We start from the raw sequence: 23,245 nt of genomic DNA on the forward strand, positions 1-23,245 counted from the left end.
CTTTTTTTTTTTTTTTTTGTATGACATCTTAATCCACTGAATTCTTGATGCTTTAACCAACTAACCATTACCAAACTAAAATACCAGCTAAGCTAGAACATGGTTCACAACACAATGAATTATTACCTTTCAGTATTAAATAAATCAATAGTACAAATCTTGACCCCTTTCTATAAATATGAGCAACAAATTTACTGTAGCTTATGAACAGTACCCACGCTACTATTCCTTATAAACAGGGAATTTCCGGTTGTGCCCTCTAAAAAGTTGGCTGATATAACTTTTGTCTTTACCCCTATTATTCAAGTCACCTTGACTGCATTTGCCTCCCATCCGGCAACTCGTACCCTTTACCGTGCTTTTTTCAGATTTTCTTTCACTCTCCCATGGCTATTATCTACTTCCCTCTTCTCCATTTTCTTCCTTGCTCATATTGTCATCATCTATTTGTCTATTCTCCTTCAATTTGTAGTCCATGAATAACCTGCAAGTTAGGGTTTTGTATCCTAAGATAAATTTGTTATTAGTTTTAAAATAAAATATTGGGAAACAGTCGAAAAAAAGCTTCTAGGTTTTAATTTTTTCTGGGTTTTGTTACAGATTTTGAGTATACAACAAATCTTCAACTAGTAGCAAAAATGAAATCGGAATCGTTGTTGGCGTTGTGGTGGGGTCCAACGAAAGATCCGACGGCGGCGTGGTGGGATAAATAGAGGGTGTGTGAGAAGGAGGTGAAGGAGAGAAGAAATTGTGAGGAAAAAGAGATGGTTTTCCTCTCAATTCGCTTTTGGATTTCCTCTCATACTCTCTCTTTGTCTTCAAATCACCTTCCGTATTTCCCCCTTTTCTCTCTCATCCTCCATTCTTTTCATGCTTAACTTCTCAAATTAATCAATTAATCTTTGAATTATTTTGATTTTTTTATCAAGTACTACAACGGACGATTCGTACCCTTTGTTTGATAGGTATGGCAGCGTTATTGATGTCTTCATCCCTGGTGACCGCAGGTTCGTTAGGGTTTTCTCTTAAATGTCTCCTTTTTTCTCTAGGGTTTATGGGAATTTTTGTTGATTATTGCTTTTTTTATCAATTGATTTGAATTTAGAATTGGTGAATCTCGTGGGTTTGCTTTTGTTCGTTACATGTATCAAGATGAAGCTACCAAAGCTGTTGAAAAGCTAGCTTGATGGTTGGTTTTGATTTTTCCCAATTCATCTTTTTTTTTCCACTTTCAATTGTATATTGAATTGGGTTTCTTTAATTTGGGAAAAGAATTCAACTTGGGTATTCTTTTAATTTATAATTTATTGGGTATTTTTTAGAATTAATTACCCCGATTGGGTTAACTGTACAAAATAGCTACAGTAGCTTATGAATAGTAAATGTTGGTGCTATTACTTATGCGCCCTTGAATTCAATGAATTGCCAATTTTACCCTTTATTGTTTCTGCTTTTTTGGTGGCCTGGATTTGGCAGCTGTCTCACTTAGTTGTCTTCTTTCTCTCTCTTAACTCTTAAGTCTTCTTCTTTCTTCTCCTCTCACTATATTTCTCTCTCTTCCCGTTTCTTCTCTCCCCGCTCTAATTTACTGTAGCTTATGAACAGTACCCACGCTACTATTCCTTATAAACAGGGAATTTCCGGTTGTGCCCTCTAAAAAGTTGGCTGATATACCTTTTGTCTTTACCCCTACTATTCAAGTCACCTTGACTGCATTTGCCTCCCATCCGGCCTTTCGTACCCTTTACCATGCTTTTTTCAGATTTTCTTTCACTCTCCCATGGCTGTTATCTACTTCCCTCTTCTCCATTTTCTTCCTTGCTCATATTGTCATCATCTATTTGTCTATTCTCCTTCAATTTGTAGTCCATGAATAACCTGCAAGTTAGGGTTTTGTATCCTAAGATAAATTTGTTATTAGTTTTAAATTAAAATATTGGGAAACAGTCGAAAAAAAGCTTCTAGGTTTTAATTTTTTCTGGGTTTTGTTACAGATTTTGAGTATACAACAAATCTTCAACTGGTAGCAAAAATGAAATCGGAATCGTTGTTGTCGTTGTGGTGGGGTCCAACGAAAGATCCGACGGCGGCGTGGTGGGATAAATAGAGGGTGTGTGAGAAGGAGGTGAAGGAGAGAAGAGATTGTGAGGAAAAAGAGATGGTTTTCCTCTGAATTCGCTTTTGGATTTCCTCTCATACTCTCTCTTTGTCTTCAAATCAACTTCCGTATTTCCCCCTTTTCTCTCTCATCCTCCATTCTTTTCATGTTTAACTTCTCAAATTAATCGATTAATCTTTGAATTATTTTGATTTTTTTATCAGGTACTACAACGGACGATTCGTACCCTTTGTTCGACAGGTATGGCAGCGTTATTGATGTCTTCATCCCTGGTGACCGCAGGTTTGTTAGGGTTTTCTCTTAAATGTCTCCTTTTTTCTCTAGGGTTTATGGGAATTTTTGTTGATTATTGCTTTTTTTATCAATTGATTTGAATTTAGAATTGGTGAATCTCGTGGGTTTGCTTTTTTTCGTTACATGTATCAAGATGAAGCTACCAAAGCTGTTGAAAAGCTAGCTCGATGGTTGGTTTTGATTTTTCCCAATTCATCTTTTTTTTTTCCACTTTCAATTGTATGTTGAATTGGGTTTTCTTTAATTTGGGAAAAGAATTCAACTTGGGTATTCTTTTAATTGATAATTTATCGGGTATTTTCTAGAATTAATTACCCCGATTGGGTTAACTACACAAAAGTAGATACTGTAGCTTATGAATAGTAATTGTTGGTGCTATTACTTATGCGCCCTTGAATTCAATTAACTGCTAATTTTACCCTTTATTGTTTTTGCTTTTTTGGTGGCCTGGCTTTTGGCAGCTGTCTCAGTCAGTTGTCTTCTTGCTCTCTCTTAACTCTTAATTCTTCTTCCTTCTTCTCCTCTCACTATATTTCTCTCTCTTCCCGTTTCTCCTCTCCCCGCTCTAATTTACTGTAGCTTATGCACAGTGCCCACGCTACAATTCCTTATAAACAGGGAATTTCCGGTTGTGCCCTCTAAAAAGATGGGCTGATATTTCTTTTGTCTTTACCCCTACTATTCAAGTCACCTTGACTGCATTTGCCTCCCATCCGGCCATTCGTACCCTTTACCATGCTTTTTTCAGATTTTCTTTCACTCTCCCATGGCTATTATCTACTTCCCTCTTCTCCATTTTCTTCCTTGCTCATATTGTCATCATCTATTTGTCTATTCTCCTTCAATTTGTAGTCCATGAATAACCTGCAAGTTAGGGTTTTGTATCCTAAGATAAATTTGTTATTAGTTTTAAATTAAAATATTGGGAAACAGTCGAAAAAAAGCTTCTAGGTTTTAATTTTTTCTGGGTTTTTTTACAGATTTTGAGTATACAACAAATCTTCAACTGGTAGCAAAAATGAAATCGGAATCGTTGTTGTTGTTGTGGTGGGGTCCAACGAAAGATCCGACGGCGGCGTGGTGGGATAAATAGAGGGTGTGTGAGAAGGAGGTGAAGGAGAGAAGATATTGTGAGGAAAAAGAGATGGTTTTCCTCTGAATTCGCTTTTGGATTTCCTCTCATACTCTCTCTTTGTCTTCAAATCACCTTCCGTATTTCCCCCTTTTCTCTCTCATCCTCCATTCTTTTCATGTTTAACTTCTCAAATTAATCGATTAATCTTTGAATTATTTTGATTTTTTTATCAGGTACTACAACGGACGATTCGTACCCTTTGTTCGATAGGTATGGCAGCGTTATTGATGTCTTCATCCCTGGTGACCGCAGGTTTGTTAGGGTTTTCTCTTAAATGTCTCCTTTTTTCTCTAGGGTTTATGGGAATTTTTGTTGATTATTGCTTTTTTATCAATTGATTTGAATTTAGAATTGGTGAATCTTGTGGGTTTGCTTTTTTTCGTTACATGTATCAAGATGAAGCTACCAAAGCTGTTGAAAAGCTAGCTTGATGGTTGGTTTTTATTTTTCCCAATTCATCTTTTTTTTCCACTTTCAATTGTATATTGAATTGGGTTTCTTTAATTTGGAAAAGAATTCAACTTGGGTATTCTTTTAATTGATAATTTATCGAGTATTTTTTGGAATTAATTACCCCGATTGGGTTAACAATACAAAAGTAGCTACTGTAGCTTATGAATAGTAATTTTTCTTGCTATTACTTATGCGCCCTTGAATTCAATGAATTGCCAATTTTACCCTTTATTGTTTCTGCTTTTTTGGTGGCCTTGCTTTTGGCAGCTTTCTCAGTCAGTTGCCTTCTTTCTCTCTCTTAACTATTAAGTCTTCTTCCTTCTTCTCCTCTCACTATATTTCTCTCTCATCCCGTTTCTCCTCTCCTCGCTCTAATTTACTGTAGCTTATGAACAGAACCCACGCTACTATTCCTTATAAACAGGGAACTTCCGTTTGTGCCCTCTAAAAAGTTGGCTGATATACCTTTTGTCTTTACCCCTACTATTCAAGTCACCTTGACTGCATTTGCCTCCCATCCGGCCTTTCGTACCCTTTACTATGCTTTTTTCAGATTTTCTTTCACTCTCCCATGGCTATTGTCTACTTCCCTCTTCTCCATTTTCTTCCTTGCTCATATTGTCATCATCTATTTGTCTATTCTACTTCAGTTTGTAGTCCATGAATAACCTGCAAGTTAGGGTTTTGTATCCTAAGATAAATTTGTTATTAGTTTTAAATTAAAATATTGGGAAACATTCGAAAAAAAGCTTCTAGGTTTTAATTTTTTCTAGGTTTTGTTACAGATTTTGAGTATACAACAAATCTTCAACTAGTAGCAAAAATGAAATCGGAATCGTTGTTGTCGTTGTGGTGGGGTCCAATGAAAGATCCGACGGCGGCGATGGTGGGATAAATAGAGGGTGTGTGAGAAGGAGGTGAAGGAGAGAAGAGATTGTGAGGAAAAAGAGATGGTTTTCCTTTGAATTCGCTTTTGGATTTCCTCTCATACTCTCTCTTTGTCTTCAAATCACCTTCCGTATTTCCCCCTTTTTTCTCTCATCCTCCATTCTTTTCATGTTTAACTTCTCAAATTAATCGATTAATCTTTGAATTATTTTGATTTTTTTATCAGGTACTACAACGGACGATTCGTACCCTTTGTTCGATAGGTATGGCAGCGTTATTGATGTCTTCATCCCTAGTGACCGCAGGTTTGTTAGGGTTTTCTCTTAAATGTCTCCTTTTTTTCTCTAGGGTTTATTGGAATTTTTGTTGATTATTGCTTTTTTTATCAATTGATTTGAATTTAGAATTGGTGAATCTCGTGGGTTTGCTTTTTTTCGTTACATGTATCAAGATGAAGCTACCAAAGCTGTTGAAAAGCTAGCTTGATGGTTGGTTTTTATTTTTCCCAATTCATCTTTTTTTTCCACTTTCAATTGTATATTGAATTGGGTTTCTTTAATTTGGAAAAGAATTCAACTTGGGTATTCTTTTAATTGATAATTTATCGGGTATTTTTTAGAATTAATTACCCCGATTGGGTTTACTATACAAAAGTAGCTACTGTAGCTTATGAATAGTAATTGTTGTTGCTATTACTTATGCGCCCTTGAATTCAATGAATTGCCAATTTTATCCTTTATTGTTTCTGCTTTTTTGGTGGCCTGGATTTGGCAGCTGTCTCAGTCAGTTGTCTTCTTTCTCTCTCTTAACTCTTAAGTCTTCTTCTTTCTTCTCCTCTCACTATATTTCTCTCTCTTCCCGTTTCTCCTCTCCCCGCTCTAATTTACTGTAGCTTATGAACAGTACCCACGCTACTATTCCTTATAAACAGGGAATTTCCGGTTGTGCCCTCTAAAAAGTTGGCTGATATACCTTTTGTCTTTACCCCTACTATTCAAGTCACCTTGACTGCATTTGCCTCCCATCCGGCCTTTCGTACCCTTTACCATGCTTTTTTTCAGATTTTCTTTCACTCTCCCATGGCTGTTATCTACTTCCCTCTTCTCCATTTTCTTCCTTGCTCATATTGTCATCATCTATTTGTCTATTCTCCTTCAATTTGTAGTCCATGAATAACCTGCAAGTTAGGGTTTTGTATCCTAAGATAAATTTGTTATTAGTTTTAAATTAAAATATTGGGAAACAGTCGAAAAAAAGCTTCTAGGTTTTAATTTTTTATGGGTTTTGTTACAGATTTTGAGTATACAACAAATCTTCAACTGGTAGCAAAAATGAAATCGGAATCGTTGTTGTCGTTGTGGTGGGGTCCAACGAAAGATCCGACGGCGGCGATGGTGGGATAAATAGAGGGTGTGTGAGAAGGAGGTGAAGGAGAGAAGAGATTGTGAGGAAAAAGAGATGGTTTTCCTCTGAATTCGCTTTTGGATTTCCTCTCATACTCTCTCTTTGTCTTCAAATCACCTTCCGTATTTCCCCCTTTTCTCTCTCATCCTCCATTCTTTTCATGTTTAACTTCTCAAATTAATCGATTAATCTTTGAATTATTTTGATTTTTTTATCAGGTACTACAACGGACGATTCGTACCCTTTGTTCGATAGGTATGGCAGCGTTATTGATGTCTTCATCCCTGGTGACCGCAGGTTTGTTAGGGTTTTCTCTTAAATGTCTCCTTTTTTCTCTAGGGTTTATGGGAATTTTTGTTGATTATTGCTTTTTTTATCAATTGATTTGAATTTAGAATTGGTGAATCTCGTGGGTTTGCTTTTTTTCGTTACATGTATCAAGATGAAGCTACCAAAGCTGTTGAAAAGCTAGCTTGATGGTTGGTTTTTATTTTTCCCAATTCATCTTTTTTTTCCACTTGCAATTGTATATTGAATTGGGTTTCTTTAATTTGGAAAAGAATTCAACTTGGGTATTCTTTTAATTGATAATTTATCGGGTATTTTTTAGAATTAACTACCCCGATTGGGTTTACTGTACAGGCAAGGTCGTTGATGGCAGAGAGATAATGGTTAAATTTGCAAAATGTGGTCCTAATTGCTGGGAAAATGTGAGTAATAACAAAAATAGTTTGCTTTTTATTGGTTTTTGGGTGTTTTGATGCTATATGTTACTCTGCTTGTGATATCTTAACCAGAATGTGTCGAAGTGACAAAGTTTAATTCTATTGAGAAGGTGTTTTTATTTTATATTTGGCTGCATTCTCTGTGGTGTTGGGATGGTGATGAGGTTGTTTGAATTATAATTTGGGTTATGCTGTGGCATTTGCTGGTATGAATCATGGCATGTTAGTTACAACGTTTAGCCCTTTTTATAATTGTAAGGAAATTTAATTAGTTGATTATATTTTTATATACTATATACTAAATCATGTTTGTGTTTTCAAAAAAAAAAAAAAAAAACTATATCATGCTTTAATGCTGCATATGAACATATGAAAATGTTGAACCATTCATGAGAAGAAAAAAAATGATAATCAGAAAGGACAATTGTGAGGGATAGAATGATGATGATGCCTATTTAATGTTTATTATGTTATAATAATATACTATACTAAGTAATTCTCGTAGCCCACATTTGACTCTTCCACAAATGTGTCACTTTTCTTGTACCATAGATAATAATGAAAAGAAGAAAGAGTTGATTTTCAAATTTTGTATGTCATATTTTTGTTATCAATAATTTTAAAAGTTGTATATATTCTAGGGTACATTTAAAGTTTAATTGAGAATTTATAAAACATTAATAACAAACAGTGGTCCTTAAAAAATGGGTCAAGTTGGAGTAAATACAGGAGTAATAATACTTCACCGGCAAAAAGCAGGAAGAATTTCATATATATCTAACAACAATGCCAAGGCCTATCAAAGATACATGGATTTGTACCAGCTATATATTATTGAGGTGGTCACAGAAAAGATAATTAATGTATTTTCCATGCTAGCAGCTGCACAATTTTTCTTCAATTTAGGGTGTTTTAAATTGCAGGCCTTACTTTGAGCAATTGTTTATTAAGGGGCAGGCAAAATGATTTGTGTGTTTCTAGGCCTGAGCTATAGTTTGACCAGGGTTCACTCGGTCCAGAAACACTTGAAATAACTTGAAAAGATATATTAGAGAGAGAATGATCATCAACTATAGAATCATCTATAATAAGAATAGAAATGAAGTAAAACTCAAATCCCTTCAAAACTTATAAGTTTTAACTAGATTTTATTACTTCTTAATAGTTCAAATGACATATAAACTCTTAATAGTCTTAACATTATATGATCAAATTTCAATGCCTCTTCTCGATTCTTGCTTATATGTACTGTTGACCAAGTTGTTGCAAGGGATGTCTTCTGTATAGGTAAAAGTTCTAAAATCATCTAATAAGAAGCTTCAATAATATCGTTCAAAGTGTTAGTTATGCCCTGTTATTGCTACAGAGTTACTGGAAGATCCATAAAAGATTATTATGTTTTCTTAGCTCTCTTAAATGGATTGTAAAATGTAGCATAAATAACTATTTCAAATTATGATTGCCTTTTTTTTTTTTTTTTTAAATGCATGTATATGTTATATTCCACTTTCTTAGGAGAAACCCCGTCTTTTTTGAAAGTCTTAAAAAAAAATCATTTTTGATATTTTGAAAATGCCTAGATATCTCAATTGTTTGCTCTCTGATACCTCCAACTCCCGTATCGATATTTATAAGAAATATAACCAGGGCATGCTTTGTGGGTTGAGGGGGGAGGGAGATTAAATAATTAGTGAATTGGAGTAGTAAAATAAATTCCCCAATCTTCTTCTAATCATGACAGTAAGAAACAACATTACGAAGGGAGAAAATGAAGATATATCTCAGATTTTGGGATAACAAAAGGGTCTTTTCTTTTATAGTAGCCTCTGTTGGTCTGTTGGTTTTTATTCCAAGCCAACATCACAATAAGGTGCTAATTATTAATGTTAATGCTCGTAATTTGCTTACTAATTACTCCGTCCACCAAAAGGTAGAAATTGGACATGAGAGGCTCTTGCTTAAATAAATTGTCGTTCATTCTTCATCATAGTATACAGAATGTTAATTTGGCTTTTCCTTTGCTATGTTAACAGACACATGTATTGTTAAGGCTCTCATATTTAATTGCCTTTTATTTTTTTACAACTTTGGGTAGAAGGAATGCTTGTTGGCTTGAAGAAGTAGGCGTCTTTTTTCACCAAGATAAGATTAGATTTTCTTGTAAAAGATTTTACTTTTGTTCATTGCATTACACTGTTTATGTCTAACTATTATATTATATATGTAATGCTTGTTCAACATTCATTCTATATAAGCAAAAGGCCATGTCTTTTGTAACTAACCCTCTTATACATGTGGTTTGTTACTAGCTTAGATTGAATTTGTAAGAAGCCTTCCATATCTTGTTGTCCAGTAGCATATTGAAGCATTATTCTACAGTTCTGTTGAGCCTACACCCAATTAAGTTGAAACTCTCAAAACACATGCCCAAGGTGTGTAATTTAGAATCAACTAATAATGGAATACTACTATATTGACTAATGGAATACATTGGCAAATTAACAATCCAATAATTCTCTAAATTATAATAAGCATCATATGCAGAAACCATGAGTAAAGGCCATTGCATATTATGTGATTATTTCTTGTTGTCTTGTACAATTGCAATATTAACTGTTAAATAAAAGGACCACTTGTCTGCCTTTATTTTGGATGTGTGAAAAAGTTCGACTTCCGTAAGTTCTATTTGTGGTGTTTTATAATTATGGGGTTTCTGTCCTTTTTGCAAGTGATTGTTTCTGAGTGGCTGTAGTAGCCTATATTATTCTAAACAGGTTTTAAGTTCTGATTATTTTGATGGGTTATATTCATAATCAGGGATTGTAATGGATTTTGTTGATAAAATTGTGATTTTTGTGAATTTTTTTGCGGTCTAAATTTTGTTACTGTAGTAATTTAAAGCATTTAGAGCAGCAAATACAGCTGTCTATACCTATGGTTTACGTTGTACCTTAAATCATATACATCTCACTGGAAGTTTTCCAATATAAAGAATCAAGCTCCCTCCTTTCACTCTTTTCTCTTCCTATTACATTAACTCTGACAGATACAACATACTTGATAGTTCCTCTGTTCTTCAATCTCAACTCTCGAGTATTCAACATCAACTGACCATGGAAATCTTATATCGAGTTTCCACCCTTGGTTACAACATCAACAGACCTTGGTTACACGATTACATAATAACTTGTTCAAGTATGCCCGTATATTTGTTGAGAAAAATCACTTGTATTTTATTTACTGTTATTGTCATCAATTGAATTACCATGATTGATACGATCAAGGAATCTGAACTTGAATGATTTTAAAAAAGGAAGTTCTCCCAGTGTTTCATCCTTGCTTAATTTTTTTGTTTTTTTCAAATACAAAATCAAAGTCACTACTTTTTGCACAATGCATTACTCAAATCATCCAGCGACATACCTATAAGAATAAAGATCTTTGAAAATTTATAAAAAGTTAGCAATTGACAAAAATAAAATAAAACTCCAAATTGATTCTATTATATCTAGGGTTAAACAGAAATTCCAGAATATGAAAATATGGAATGTGTTGCATTCACATCAAATTAGCAATATCATGAGCTTATTGTAACCCCTCTAATCCTATGTGTTCTTTTTATGTGAAGTTATTTTTACTGAAATAAGGTCTTGTTCACTTCACCTTATTTTTGCTGAACTAAAATTATATTTAATAAACTTTGATTAACTTACTAAACTGAAATTATTTTTGCTGAACTGAAATTATTTTTACTAATTTTTCATTATAATTCTTCTTTAAGATAACTGAATTTTACTCATCTGTACTTATTTTTACTGAACTAAAATTATTTTTACTGAAGTGAAAGTAATTTTACTGAATTGAACTTATTTTTACTAAACTAAAATTATTTTTATTTAATATTAATCATTTTTTTAAGGTGAAGTGAACAGGGTCCAAGTCAAAGAAGAGCAAAAGGATTGGAATATAAAACTACTTTTATCCTAGAAATAGGCATGTGCTTGAAATGTTGGTTCCCAAAAAGCTAAAGATTAAGGGTCTGCTCACTTCAGCTTAATTTCAGTTTAGTTTTACTTTAGTTCATTTCCTAATTTCCTTCTTTAATAAAATATTCATTTTAGCTCCAATTCAGTTCAGTTCAATTTAATTCAGTTTAGCTCCAATCAATTCGATTCAGTTCAGCTCCAATCAGTTCAATTCAATTTAGTTAAGCTCAATTCTATAAATGTGAACAGGCCTTAAAGGTACTCTTCCTTTTTAGGGGAAAGTTAACTTACATTGGTTAATCTACATGATCATAATCTTTGTCTACATGGTGAGTTGGTGAGCCCCAAGTGATCCGAACCCAAATCTGGATGGATGGTAAATATGACAAAAATAACTTAAGAAACAACACCGATAATAAAATCATTTGAAAAAAATACATTGATAACTTGGGGAACCGCACCGCAATGCGCGCGGGTCCACAATTAGTTATATTATACATATATAATGGATACACTAGCCTTTCCATACATGTGTTACAATACTCCTTTTGAGTAACAGCTAATATAAAAAAAAAAAAAAAAAAAAGTTCTCACAGATCCAAAAAAATAAATAAAGATGTGCATTTTCCACTGCCCACCGACACTAACTCTTGCCAGTAATTTCCCACTACTTTGCCACCGACCTTAGTTTCATCCCTTTGTAAACCAACTTAACCCATATAGGTAAAACCTAGACGCACCCCAGAGTAATTTCTGCTCATTTACCCCGTTTTTATAAATGGATCATTCCAAATGAGCGAAAACCGAGTGCACCTTGCAAGATACGAGAACCACAGTAGTAAGCAATGTTACAAATAAAAGTGAACGGAAAAAGAATAAAATTTTAACCGGATGCTTATTGATAGGTGCAAGCTTTCTTGAGGGAAATAGCAGAATTGGGTTTCTTAGGATTATATGCAACTACACAATCAATGGTTTTGTAGAATTTGGGTTTCACCAATCTTCCCAACACATAAGCTCTAGATCGAACAGTGAAGCTTAGCGTCATGTTCACTGTCGCCGTCGGCACGCCTGTCGATGTACCAATCAAGCTTTGCCCGCTTCCATAAAGCGGAATTTTATCCCCTAATATTTGCACATTCACTGTTTTCTGACTCTTTCTTGACTGATAGAATTTCTTGAGCTGCATCAAATAAAATTCAAATTATTCCTTGAATGAATTGTCATTAACTTATTGATAATTCTAAATCGAAATTGAAATTAATTGATTATATAATTCGTATGGATCTAGTTAGATTCTTACGTTTCCTGTACCAACGGTGATCTGTGAGAATGATAGATCTAGTGGAGTAGATGTTACATGAACCCCGAAGAATGTTGCAGTGTTTCGATAAAGAAATTTGAGGGTTGAGTTCACTGATGCCATTTCGGTTGCTACTCCGGTTGCATCTGATCCAGCCGATACTAGAAATCGATCAAACTTTATACTCTGTTGAATCCAACAACAAACAAATTAGTAACCGGGTTCATTTATTTACACTCTGATTCATTACAATTTCCGCTTTTTAAAAACAATTACCTTGACAGTGATCTTGGGTTTCTGAGGGCGAGCAGCGCCCCAAAGAATGAGGGAGAAAAAAGAGAAGAGAACGAAGAACCCTAAAATAAAAGCGAGAACATAGCAGCGGCGAGGTAGTGGTTTCTGATTCTCTTCATCTTCAATAAGATTTTCTTCTTCAATAACATCACACTCTTTCCAAGGAGCTTGATTCTTCTTATGCCCACCTTTTCTACCACCACCAGATCCACCGTCATTAGGGGATATCTTGCGAGACCCACTTCCGGGTTTAAGCGAGCCGGAGAATCGAGTCGATGATGATTCACGAGAGTGGCGGCCAACAGAGGAATGAGAGTGCGGGGGAGAGCCAGCAGGGCTCAGCACTGGTGTTGATTGGAATGATGTTGTTGTTTTTTCGCCATCGTGCGAGTCTCGGGATGGACTCTGCACGTAATACACCGGCCGCCGAGGCGGCGATCGGTTTGGGGATGAGGCGGATAGACTAGTGACCTCGGAATCCGTCTTTGCGTGCATCTTGTGGAAAAATGATACAATTGAATACAAGTGAGCTATTTAGTGGTGAAATTGGGAATTTGGGGAAATTGGTTTTGAGGGTGTTGTACTGTACTAGTGAGATTGTGAGAATGTGAGTTGGGTGTCTTTTTATTTAAGTGGGTTCGCTTGTTGTAGATGGGGTGTTTGATTGTTTTGGTGTTTTTTTTTAAGTTTTTTTTTTTTTTGATCAAAATGTTTTTTTTTTTTAAATATTTACGCTTGAGGAGGTTTCGGTGGAGTTTGATTTATTATTTAGCTGTATAATTGAAAATACTTTGTGTAATAATTGTGATTTTAGTTTTTAAATGTAATAAAGAACGACAAAATTAAACTTGGAAATGTGGTAAAAATGAAGGACTTGAAGTATATTGCTTGGAAGGATCTGAGTACTGACATGTGACAGCTTCGTAAGAGTTGGCAGCTTAGCATGATCTTTTTTGTGTTATGTTATCTAACATTTTTTACTGTAAAGAGTATTTTTTTTGTGTTACAGTTCTCATATTCGGTCGAGTTTTTTTAAGTGTTACACTTCTTTTTTGGCAAAAAGCTATATTAAAATATTATGGCCTTATTTGGCAAATGGTTGTTGGCTGGTTTACTTGACTTGTTTGACTAGATGAAATGTTTGCCTGTTTATAATGGATTTTGAAATTGGTTGTTTAAGCTGGTTGTTTATAAAAGTGTTTGGTAAATTAATTGTTGGTTGTTGGCTGTTTATTAAATAATTTATGGGCCAACAAGCCAAAAGTCATAAAAAAAACTACTCAAAGCAGCTTTTTCATTTTGGCTTAAAAGCCAGCTTTTTCGCTGACTAAAAAGCCAATTACCAAAGACATTTTTTTTGTTGTTTGACCACTTAAAAAAAACCAAAAGCTAACCAAAAAGTCATTAAAAAGCCAATTACCAAACTTGACATATATCTCTCTTTTCTCATGGTCTCCACTCAAACCCACTACTATTATTTTATTATATCTTCTCTCTTCTCTCATGAAAGAGGGTGGGTTTACTTTTCAATAAACCGTTAACTCCACTATCATTCTTTTACAATTTTTTTTATATTCCAACTACCCCACTTACCTCTTAAGGGTCGTTTGGTTGGGGTTAATAATTAAAGGGAAAGAGAATGAGCAGGCCTCATTCCCTTTGTTGTTGTTTGTTTGTCACATTCAATCATTCTCTTTATCCATTTATTTTTGAGTTCACTCAAAATCCCTCTATATAGATTCCCCACCCCTCTAGACTTTTCCATTTCCATTCCCATTCCCTAGCCAACATCAGCCACCACCATGCCAACATCAGCCACCACGGGAATCACCCTTCTACCCTACCCCCACCGCACAACCACCACCTAGCCACTTTTTCGCCCCTCCCCCGCCACTCTCCGACTGCCGATAAGCACCACCATCAACCGACCCAACTTCACTGGCATAACCAGCCTTTCAAATCGCCTTATACCCACCGGAAAAACCCCACCCTCCTTGAAAACCACCCCACCGAAACCACCCTAAATCCATCTGTGTGAACCACCTCACCCAAATCGACACAACCACCACCCATTGAAACACCCACCAAAGCAGATCTAAACACAATCAATCTGGGCTACGAACAACAGCAACAACAGCCCAGAATTGCAAAGTGAATCACCGACGAAAATGCAGAGACAAAGATAGTGATGATGGCAGACTTCTCTTTCTTCTTCTTTACTGGGTCTTTCTTTGATTGTTATTTATTTGTATAGTAAGGAATTTTATCGAAATAAAACTTTATTTTTATAAATTTTATTTTTAAATATTTGTAAATTTCACTTTGGGTTGAAGGAAAATGGGAAGAAGATTTGGATTTTATTATACGGAGGTTAATGTTACTCCATCCTAAATGTGTTGAGAGGGGTGGAGGGGTGCGACGGGCTCCGGGGAATTCCGACAAGGTGGTGGCTGGCAGTAGGGTAGTTGGAGAAGTGGGAAAGTGAAGGAAAAGGGGGGTTTTGTGGTGGTGTTGGTGCCCTTGGTGGTGGTGCTATGGTGGACCATTGGTGGTGGTGATTCCCTTTGTTTTTGGTAAAACAAAAAACGTGCTATATGGAATGATTTTCCATTCCATTCTCTTTGAATCCCTTTGTTCATTCCATTCTCTTTGAATCCCTTTGTTCATTCCATTCCGTTTACCCCGTGTGAACCAAACGACCCTTTATTTTATTTAAGTCAATTAAATTGTCGAAAGATATGTGCCGGTCAGACTGTACCAGTTAAAAAATTACGGAGGGAGTATTTCCTTTGTTCAAATTAAGGCTTTGTTTGTTTGCGCCAATTTTATGTAAGCATTCAAAATTTCTAGAAAATACATTATTGGTGTGTTGTTTCATTAATCAAAAAAGTGCAAAATAGAGGAAATAAAAAATTCCTAAGAATTTCAATTTCCCACATAATGTGGGAATTTACTTACCCACCTCCCTCAAGGTCATTCAAATTTCCTAGGAATTGTAATTTCTCTAATGCTAACCAAACAAACTAAGCAACTTCCAAGGAATTTGAGGAAGGAAATAATTTCCCATGAATACCATGGGAAGTTAATTCCCATTGTAACCAAATGAGTCCTAATATTCCCTCATGTATGTAAATGTAATTCATTCCCATTTTTTTTTTAGTGGCTCTAAATTGTAAGGGCCTATTGTGATTAATTGAAATGAAATAAATTGATTAATTTAACTGAATTATTTATGAAAGAAGAAAATTAGAAACTGAACTGAATAGAACTGAAATTAAGTTGAACTGAACAAGCCCTAAATATAGTTTCTATTTTCTTTTTTTTATTATTTAATGTGTGTAGGGTAGTGCCAGTATCAGTGTCAATATGATAACGACAGATCCATGTCGAGTTACGTCCCAAGGAGTGCTTCCTATAACGAAACCTAAGCCATATCGGCATATTACGCATGCACAGAAGCCCACATGGTCGGCTAATTTCCAACACATGGACACTCGCTATTTACTTGACATGGTAGCCACGTGGTATGATTATCTTTCTATAATATAAATACCTATAATCTACTCATTTACAAAGTAGAATCTCTCTCTATCTCTATCTCTATCTCTCTCTCTCTCTCCCTCTCTCTCTCTCTCTCTCACATAAACATAAAACTGACTTTATCATCGAAGCGGTTATTCCTCTCTCTCTCTCTCTCTCTCTCCCCCCCCCCTCCCTCCCCCTTAAATTCTCTTATCTCCTTTCTTACTCTCATAAATATGAAACTGACTTTATCATCGAAGTGGTTATTTCTGGACAAATCCCATAGTTAGCTGACCCATATTGATTGTGTAGGTCTCTAGCTGGACGATAGGTCTTTACCGGTCCTGGAAACAAAATATCGGAGTTTATCCATGACATAATATCCCTTGGAAATCACCCATTTACCCACATTTTTTTTTGTCTTTATTAGAAGAAGTGTCAAAAGTACCCTCTAATTTTTCTTATTCTTTGTGCATCATTGCTCCGCTTGTTTAATTTAATATTTTTTTCTCATTGAAAAAAGTTAAAAAAAAAAACAAAAAAAAACACCATGTTATCTTTCTTCTTTTTTTTGTAAAGATTTCCATAGATATGTTAGAAGAAATAGAATTCCATAAGTACGGTACATTTTAATAAAATTCTCGGTGTATTATCCACGTCATCTTTTGTAAAGCTGGTTTTTTTTCTAAAAAGAAAAAAAATACAAGGCTTGAAACCGCTAATTGCATAGAAACTTCCATGAATTCTCAATGCCAATGAAATTATTATTTCTAGAAATTTTCAAAAATTGTTTGGTTGGATGTAGGAATTTCTACTTAATTCCTATAGATAGCTCCACTTACTTTAGGGGGGATTTGGTAAGTTAATTCCTCTATTTTGTGGGAAGTTAACACTAGTAGAAAAACACATTTTGGCACCGAGTTATTGGCACCGGTTCTTAAAAACCATTGGGAAAAAATTAAGTGGGATTTAGTATAACAGAATTGACAACAGTTCAAACTAAACCGGTGCCAAATTAGTAAAATGCCACCGGTTTGAACTGGTGGGAATTCTAAAAAAAACCGTTTAATTTATCATTTCATATATAAACCAAACCCTAGCATCTTCATGTTCTTTCTCCTCTATCCCCTCTCCTCTCGTTCTCCTTCTCTATCCTAATCTCTTGTTATCCTTCTCTCTCCTCATCTCTCGTTCTCTGCTCTCTCTCGTTCCTTTTCTCTCTCGCTCTTCTTCTCTTTCGTTCTTCTTCTCTTTCATCTTCTCATTCTCTCCTCTTCTTTCACCTCTTTCGACCACTAACCATCACCAGCGCCACAACAACCATCGACGCAATAACCACCATCGTCGCAACCAACATCAACATCAATTTCCGCATTTTTTCGCACTTTCTCTTTCCTTGTGATGAAACTAAAGGTTTTCAGGTCAAATTCAATTATGGAAATGTTAGCTTTGATGAGTCCAACTCATCGCGGAATAAAACTCGAGCCAAGATTACACTCATAATTAAAATATAATCAAAAGACATAATCAACATAATTAACAAGAATTAAGGAAAGACTTAATTACCTTTGACGCGCGCTTCGCTCGTACCCCGAGCTCTTACTTGAGAAAGCTTAAGTCTCACATCGGGCGAAAACCTCCTACGGTATCCACCCGCAACCCAACCTCGACTAGGTCTATTGCTTAGAGGTTAGTTAAGCCCGACCAAACTACTCAATTAATTATGTGTTTAAAGGTTTTCTCAATGGAAATGCCTTTTCTAACACCTTACTCAAGTGAGTTTTCCCATACCCCAACTTGGGTATTTATAAGGTAACTCATGAGTGAAATTCTCTCTCCCATCAATGTGGGAGAGTTGGTAAATTCAACTTTCTTTTTTTCTTTAAATTAAAAATAAAATTAAATATCCTACAACTAATTAATCAACAAGTGGCACATTTAGGGGAAGGGTTAGGTAAGGACCACAAGAAAAGGAGAGGAAGTATTTTGCTTTAAGTTTTTCTGCGGCCGAATGGCCAAGTATTTTGCTTTTCTGGCCTGTGTGCCAGGTAATCATGTATTTTACCGACCGAGGGGTCGGGTGATTTGATAATTTCTGGCTTTGCCAACTTACATTCATAGTCGTCTATTTTGACGGCTATTTTATTTATCAACACTACTACATTTTTTTTATCAAATGCGACGGCTGAAGTAGAGCTAATGCAACGGTCAGATGGAATACCGTGGCAATAGTCAAATCTAATGCAACGGATACATAATAGCCGTGGAAATAGCATCCTCTATTACAACGGATACAGCGTAATGTAATTGGGCGTCGCATTAGGGTTCAAAGTCGTTGGGATAGGATGGTCTAATGCAACGGCCAGTCAAATATATGAAAATTTTATATAGGCGCGTCAATTTCCCTCTTATATTTTTCCCCTAAATTTTATAACTTTTTTTTTTACAAGAAACCCTAAATAATTCAACCTAGGTGTTTGAAGGTCATCATTCCTCTACCCTCTTATTCTCTCTCCTGCAGATTCAATACAACCATAAATCTGGTTCAAATCCTCCCAAACAACTTAACCCCCAATAGTTGAGAGAAGAGAAATTCGCTGAGAAAATAGATCGAATATCGGGCATCGAAAACTTCATCAAGGTAATTCTTGACTATGAGATCATGGTTGTACGATTTTTGGGGAAATTATATGAAGAACCCGGGCTTGAGAAACGAATCAAGCTTTGGATATGGTTTTGGGTTTGTGTTCGGGTGCAAATCTCAAGCCTAGATTTGAGATTATGGCCGAAGATTTCCAAAAGGTTGAGAGTTTTCTCGAGTTCAGCCATGGAGGATTTGGTGTAAACTACCCATTGATGTCAGAACAAAATCATGAAAATGAACCTATTTTCCATGGGCCTGGGGCGGCTGCCCCTCCTGCCGGTGATCAGGGATGGACCCGGTCTCGTCATCACCGGAGTTTGCTTGCTTCACATAAAGCAGTTATAAAATATATGCTTGCATATTATAAATGAGTACTTATTGTTTCGGTTGAAAACAATGGGACCTTGCCGAAGGTCCGCTGAAATGGAGAAGACTGGATTCGATCCAAGCTGTGTTGGGCCGAAGGTTTCCTGCACAGTGAACACACGTAAACTAGCCTCGGGGGTGTTTCCGAGGAAGGCCCCTCCGATGCTAAAGTCAGTACAATGTGTAAAAGGAAGACACTATGCAAGAGAGTTTGTAGCTTGAGGCTTTTGTGGAATATTTCTGAATGCAAGAATGAGCATATGAATTGGAATATCAATAGTTGTGATGTCCCCCGTGAATGTGTTAATATGATGGCTTTTATACCTCATCATACATGGAGAGGTTGGGCTTTAGCCCAATTGGCTTACTTTGTGGGCTGACCTTTGACTTTTGAGCAATTGGAGAGTTGAACCTTGACCTTGGGCTTTTAATTGGATCATTTAGTGTTCAGGCCCAATCTTGACTAAATTGGACCCAAACAACTTGCCCCCCAGACCCGATTTGGAAGGATGACGGGTCGGGTTTGATTTAACTCAGAAAAGGAGGGAAGTAAATGATTTAATTGATCCAAAAATTTGAATTTAAACCGTAATTAATGAGATAACAACGGTTAATGATTTGCGGAAGTTGGACGGATAATGGGCAGTTTAATCACAAGACATGTGTTTAATGGTTACTTAGTGGGTATTTAAGAGAAATTAAAGCACAGACTCTTCGTATCCCGTACCTGGAGATATAAACGGAGGCGCGTCATTCTCCTCACTTATTCACCAACTCAAACCCAGAATTCTTCGAGAGAGAAACCAAGAACCCGCATCAAAACTTCGCAAATTCCCCGAGCATTGAGCTTAGAAACTGAGACTTGCCACTACGAACTCGTAAATCGGCAACTTTCGCTTCAGATTAAGGTAAATTCCTTTGATTTCAGTTTATTTTTCTTCGAATTCGAACTCCTTCCCCTTTTCTTTCGACTTTTCTCTTCGAAATAATCCATGGCAAGAGGAGTTAGAGGTAGAGCCCGTGCTCCAAGAAGAGCAAGGCCGATTCCCGATCCTAGGAACAGGATTGGGACCTGGAATGGTCAAAGGCCGGAGTCTGACCCTGCTGAAGGGATTAGGGCGACTCCCCTTTCCTCGGCTCCTCCTCAAAGAACGGATGAGCCGAGCGCTTCTGGACGGGATGATGAAGTTCCCGCTGTCCTTTGGGATATCCTCCCTGGGTTTTCAGAGTGGGAGAATGCCGAAGTCGTTTCGGCCATGATAAAGAACCGCCCCTACTCATGGTGGGTAGAGAACGCCGATCAATATCGATTTGCCGAGCAAATTGAGTTGCATTACGGCATTTTTGAAGCTGATGGATATTGGTGCCGAATGCCCTCAGCATCCGATAGAATCCATCGTCCACCCCCGGGGTATGTGGGGGTGTACACGAGACAGCTTCAGTATGGGCTGAGGTTCCCTTTGGACGTTTTCGTCCGAGACTTGCTGATCCATTACAACATTTCCCTATGTCAGCTAACCCCCACCAGCATCCGAAGGGTGATGACATACTTATGGGTCTGCAAGTTCTTCAAATACGTGCCGAACCTGCACTGCTTCAGAAAGCTCCATCGGCTAGTGCCAAATATTCAAAGTGGGCACGGAAGCCATGGTTCTGGGTGGTATCGGATTGAGTCCCGGCCCCAATACTTGACCATGTGGCCAAATGACTCTTCAGACAAGGACTGGAGAGGTCAATGGATTTGGGTTAGGGCACCCACAGATCCGGGCCACCCTTGCGTCTTCAGCGCTCCCCGATACTTAGCTGAGCCTGATCCCGAAATGGGAAGTCTAGGTCCCCCCGCAGATAACGGGGCGGATCCGAACCTGGATCAGCAACATATCTTCGGCAAGCTGCCGAACCCGGGGGGGAGTGGTCGAATGCAGCATATCCCGGAGACTTGGCTCCCCGATACGCATTACGTTTTCCAAGAGAATATGCTAGCAGCTGTTGGCCTCAGCCGAAAGTTTAAGGATGGTAAGCTTCTTCGGCTGGGGCCGAGGCTTTTAACTACCTCTTTTTCTTCTCTCGCTTTGCTTTTTTATGCTGTGCCAACATATCTGAGCTAAACTTTTTTTCCCTTTCCTTTTTTCAGAGCGGGACGAGACCAACGTTGGTATTAACTACGCTCGTCTTGGTGTTAACCGAGAGCGAGTTGTAACTGAACGGGCCCCGTCTATCACTGAGCCGAGGCATAGGGAAGTTCATCTGGATTCTTCCCACTTCCAAATTGAGGCTGTTGCTCTGTATCAGAGGCAGAAGCCTTGGTGGAAGAAGAGAGACCCTTGGTTTCAGCTGCTGAACGAAGAAGCTGAAGCTGCCCGCACAGCCGAAGAGGTTGCACGGGTACTTGAGGCTTGCGAAGGAGGAGAAGGGTCCTCCAGAGCTGCTGAGGCCGAAGCTGCAGCTAGAGCAGCTGAAGAAGACGAGGCTTTGCTGAAAACCTCGGTGAGCTTTCAGACAACTTTTTTTCTTTTCATTTCTTCTTTTTTTTTTTTTTTTTTTTTTTTTATTACTCACACTCTTCTTCCCCCCTGTCTGTTACAGTCTGAAGAGAGTAACAGACACAGAGAAGGCAAAGCTCCTGTTCGTCCCGAAGATCAAATACAAGAGTCTTCAGACTCAGATATGGACGAGCAGCCCCTTCTGAAAAGGCGCCGAAGGATGGCCATCATCGGCCCTCATGACTTTCAGCAGAGGCCGATGACCATCGGCGTCGCAATAAGGGAACCTGAGGAAGGCAATGGATCGCCGAGGGTTCCCCAGCCAACACCCCAATCTCCTCAAAAGACCCCTCCGCCACCTCCTGAGATGGAGGTGGATCAGAGAACTCCCGAACCTAAGGGAGGGGTCCAAGAAGAAATCAAGAAGAGTGCTGCTGAGCACGAAAATAAAGATGCCGTGATGTCCAGTGCTGAGGGCTTCACGGCAGATATCGCAAGAGAGGTTGAGGCTTTCGTCCTCACCCCTGAAGAAGAGGAGGTCATAGTAATTGACTCCTCTGAGAAGGACGATGCTGAGACAACCAAAGCTAATCAAGCTCCATCGTCGTCCTTCCCTTCTTTCCAGACTCTGCATTCTGGAGAAATGGGTTTCTCGGCCCCCCGAATTCCAATCCCAGATCACATCTGGGACCTCATATGGGGTCAAAACCGAGAAGGAGCTGCAGCCTACTTCGGCAATTTTGCTGGCATGTCCGAAGTAGACAGGGCAAGGATCTGGTCGCTGAAGGCCACTGCTGGGATGGGCGAATCCAGTAGATCAGTTCCTGACCCAGCCAGGTCTAACCAACTGCTGATGATGCAGGTAATTTTCCTTCATTTCCTCCGAAATTCGGCTCTTCATATATATATATATATATTTTTTATTTATTATTTTTTGTCTTCCTGTTTTCAGTTCGTGCACAATCAGACTCTCACTGTAGAGCTGATTGATACCCTACAAGATAGGGTAGACGCTGCTGTGCACGAAAAGAAGGTGGCTGAAGAGGAAGTGAAGCTTGCTAAGCTGAAGCAAGCAGCAGCTGAAGAGAAGCAGCAGGAGGTTGAGGAGTACGGGAGAAAAGCTGCCGAAGCCCTGAAAACCTTCTGCGATGCTATGGAGAAGGAAGTTTTTCCCCCACTGATGGAAGGGGAAAAATTCCTCCAGGAGCATATGGGAGTGGACGTCTCCAAATTCAAGGCTGCCATTGAGAGCCGAATTCAAGAAGGAACTGCTGCACAAGCTGAAGTGCAGCAGCGTCTAGAGGCTCTTGAAGCCAGCCGAATGACTGCTGAAGAGTTGCTCCTGGCCAAAGACGTCCAACTCTCAGAGGCTGCTGCTGCTGCTGAAGCTCAAAGAGCTAAATTCCAAAAGGCTGAGGATCAATTGCTGATCCAGAAAGTTGAAGTGGCCCAGGCTCAGACAAAGGCTTTCCAAATTCAGCAAGAGCTGAATGAGCTGAAAGGTTCCTCCTCCCAAGTCGCTGATGAGCTGAAGAAATCCAAGGAAGACTTGGAGGAGACCCAGAAGAAGCTGGCTGATGCTGAGGCTTTACTCAAAGTCCGTGTTTATACCCAAGAGGAATATGAGAT

The 23,245-nt window shown here is 37.8% G+C and overlaps 1 protein-coding gene and 2 long non-coding RNA genes across 11 annotated transcripts in view; 2 read left to right on the forward strand and 1 right to left on the reverse strand.

Moving 5' to 3' along the window:
- The first annotated feature begins 943 nt into the window (after positions 1-943).
- LOC110710050 lies at positions 944-3,382 on the forward strand. 2 transcript variants are annotated; one of them, XR_002509096.1, is made up of 5 exons: positions 944-1,007; positions 1,106-1,884; positions 1,995-2,110; positions 2,323-2,401; positions 2,500-3,382. It is a non-coding gene; the product is annotated as an uncharacterized LOC110710050 (long non-coding RNA). The 2 variants fall into 2 exon arrangements; XR_002509095.1 differs by having other exon boundaries at positions 1,995-2,401.
- A 2,229-nt stretch (positions 3,383-5,611) lies between these two features.
- The window catches only part of LOC110710052, a 30,343-nt gene continuing 12,709 nt past the window's right edge, over positions 5,612-23,245 (forward strand). Inside the window, exons 1-4 of one of the 8 annotated variants that reach the window (XR_002509103.1) lie at positions 5,612-6,072; positions 6,183-6,590; positions 6,689-6,772; positions 6,936-10,301. This is a non-coding gene — a long non-coding RNA (uncharacterized LOC110710052). Of the gene's footprint in view, positions 6,591-6,688; positions 6,773-6,935; positions 10,302-23,245 lie in introns of those variants that run through there. The other 7 variants (XR_002509104.1, XR_002509101.1, XR_002509099.1 and 4 more) reach the window with 7 other exon arrangements.
- LOC110710051 lies at positions 11,401-13,544 on the reverse strand. Its single transcript, XM_021888311.1, has 3 exons — positions 12,584-13,544; positions 12,308-12,493; positions 11,401-12,187 (listed from the first exon to the last, which is right to left on the reverse strand). Exons 1-3 carry the CDS (start codon positions 13,094-13,096, stop codon positions 11,900-11,902), a joined length of 987 nt encoding a protein of 328 aa, XP_021744003.1. The 5' UTR covers positions 13,097-13,544; the 3' UTR covers positions 11,401-11,899.

Source organism: Chenopodium quinoa, unplaced genomic scaffold (genome assembly GCF_001683475.1).
Source record: "Chenopodium quinoa cultivar QQ74 unplaced genomic scaffold, ASM168347v1, whole genome shotgun sequence".
Classification (NCBI taxonomy): domain Eukaryota; kingdom Viridiplantae; phylum Streptophyta; class Magnoliopsida; order Caryophyllales; family Amaranthaceae; genus Chenopodium; species Chenopodium quinoa.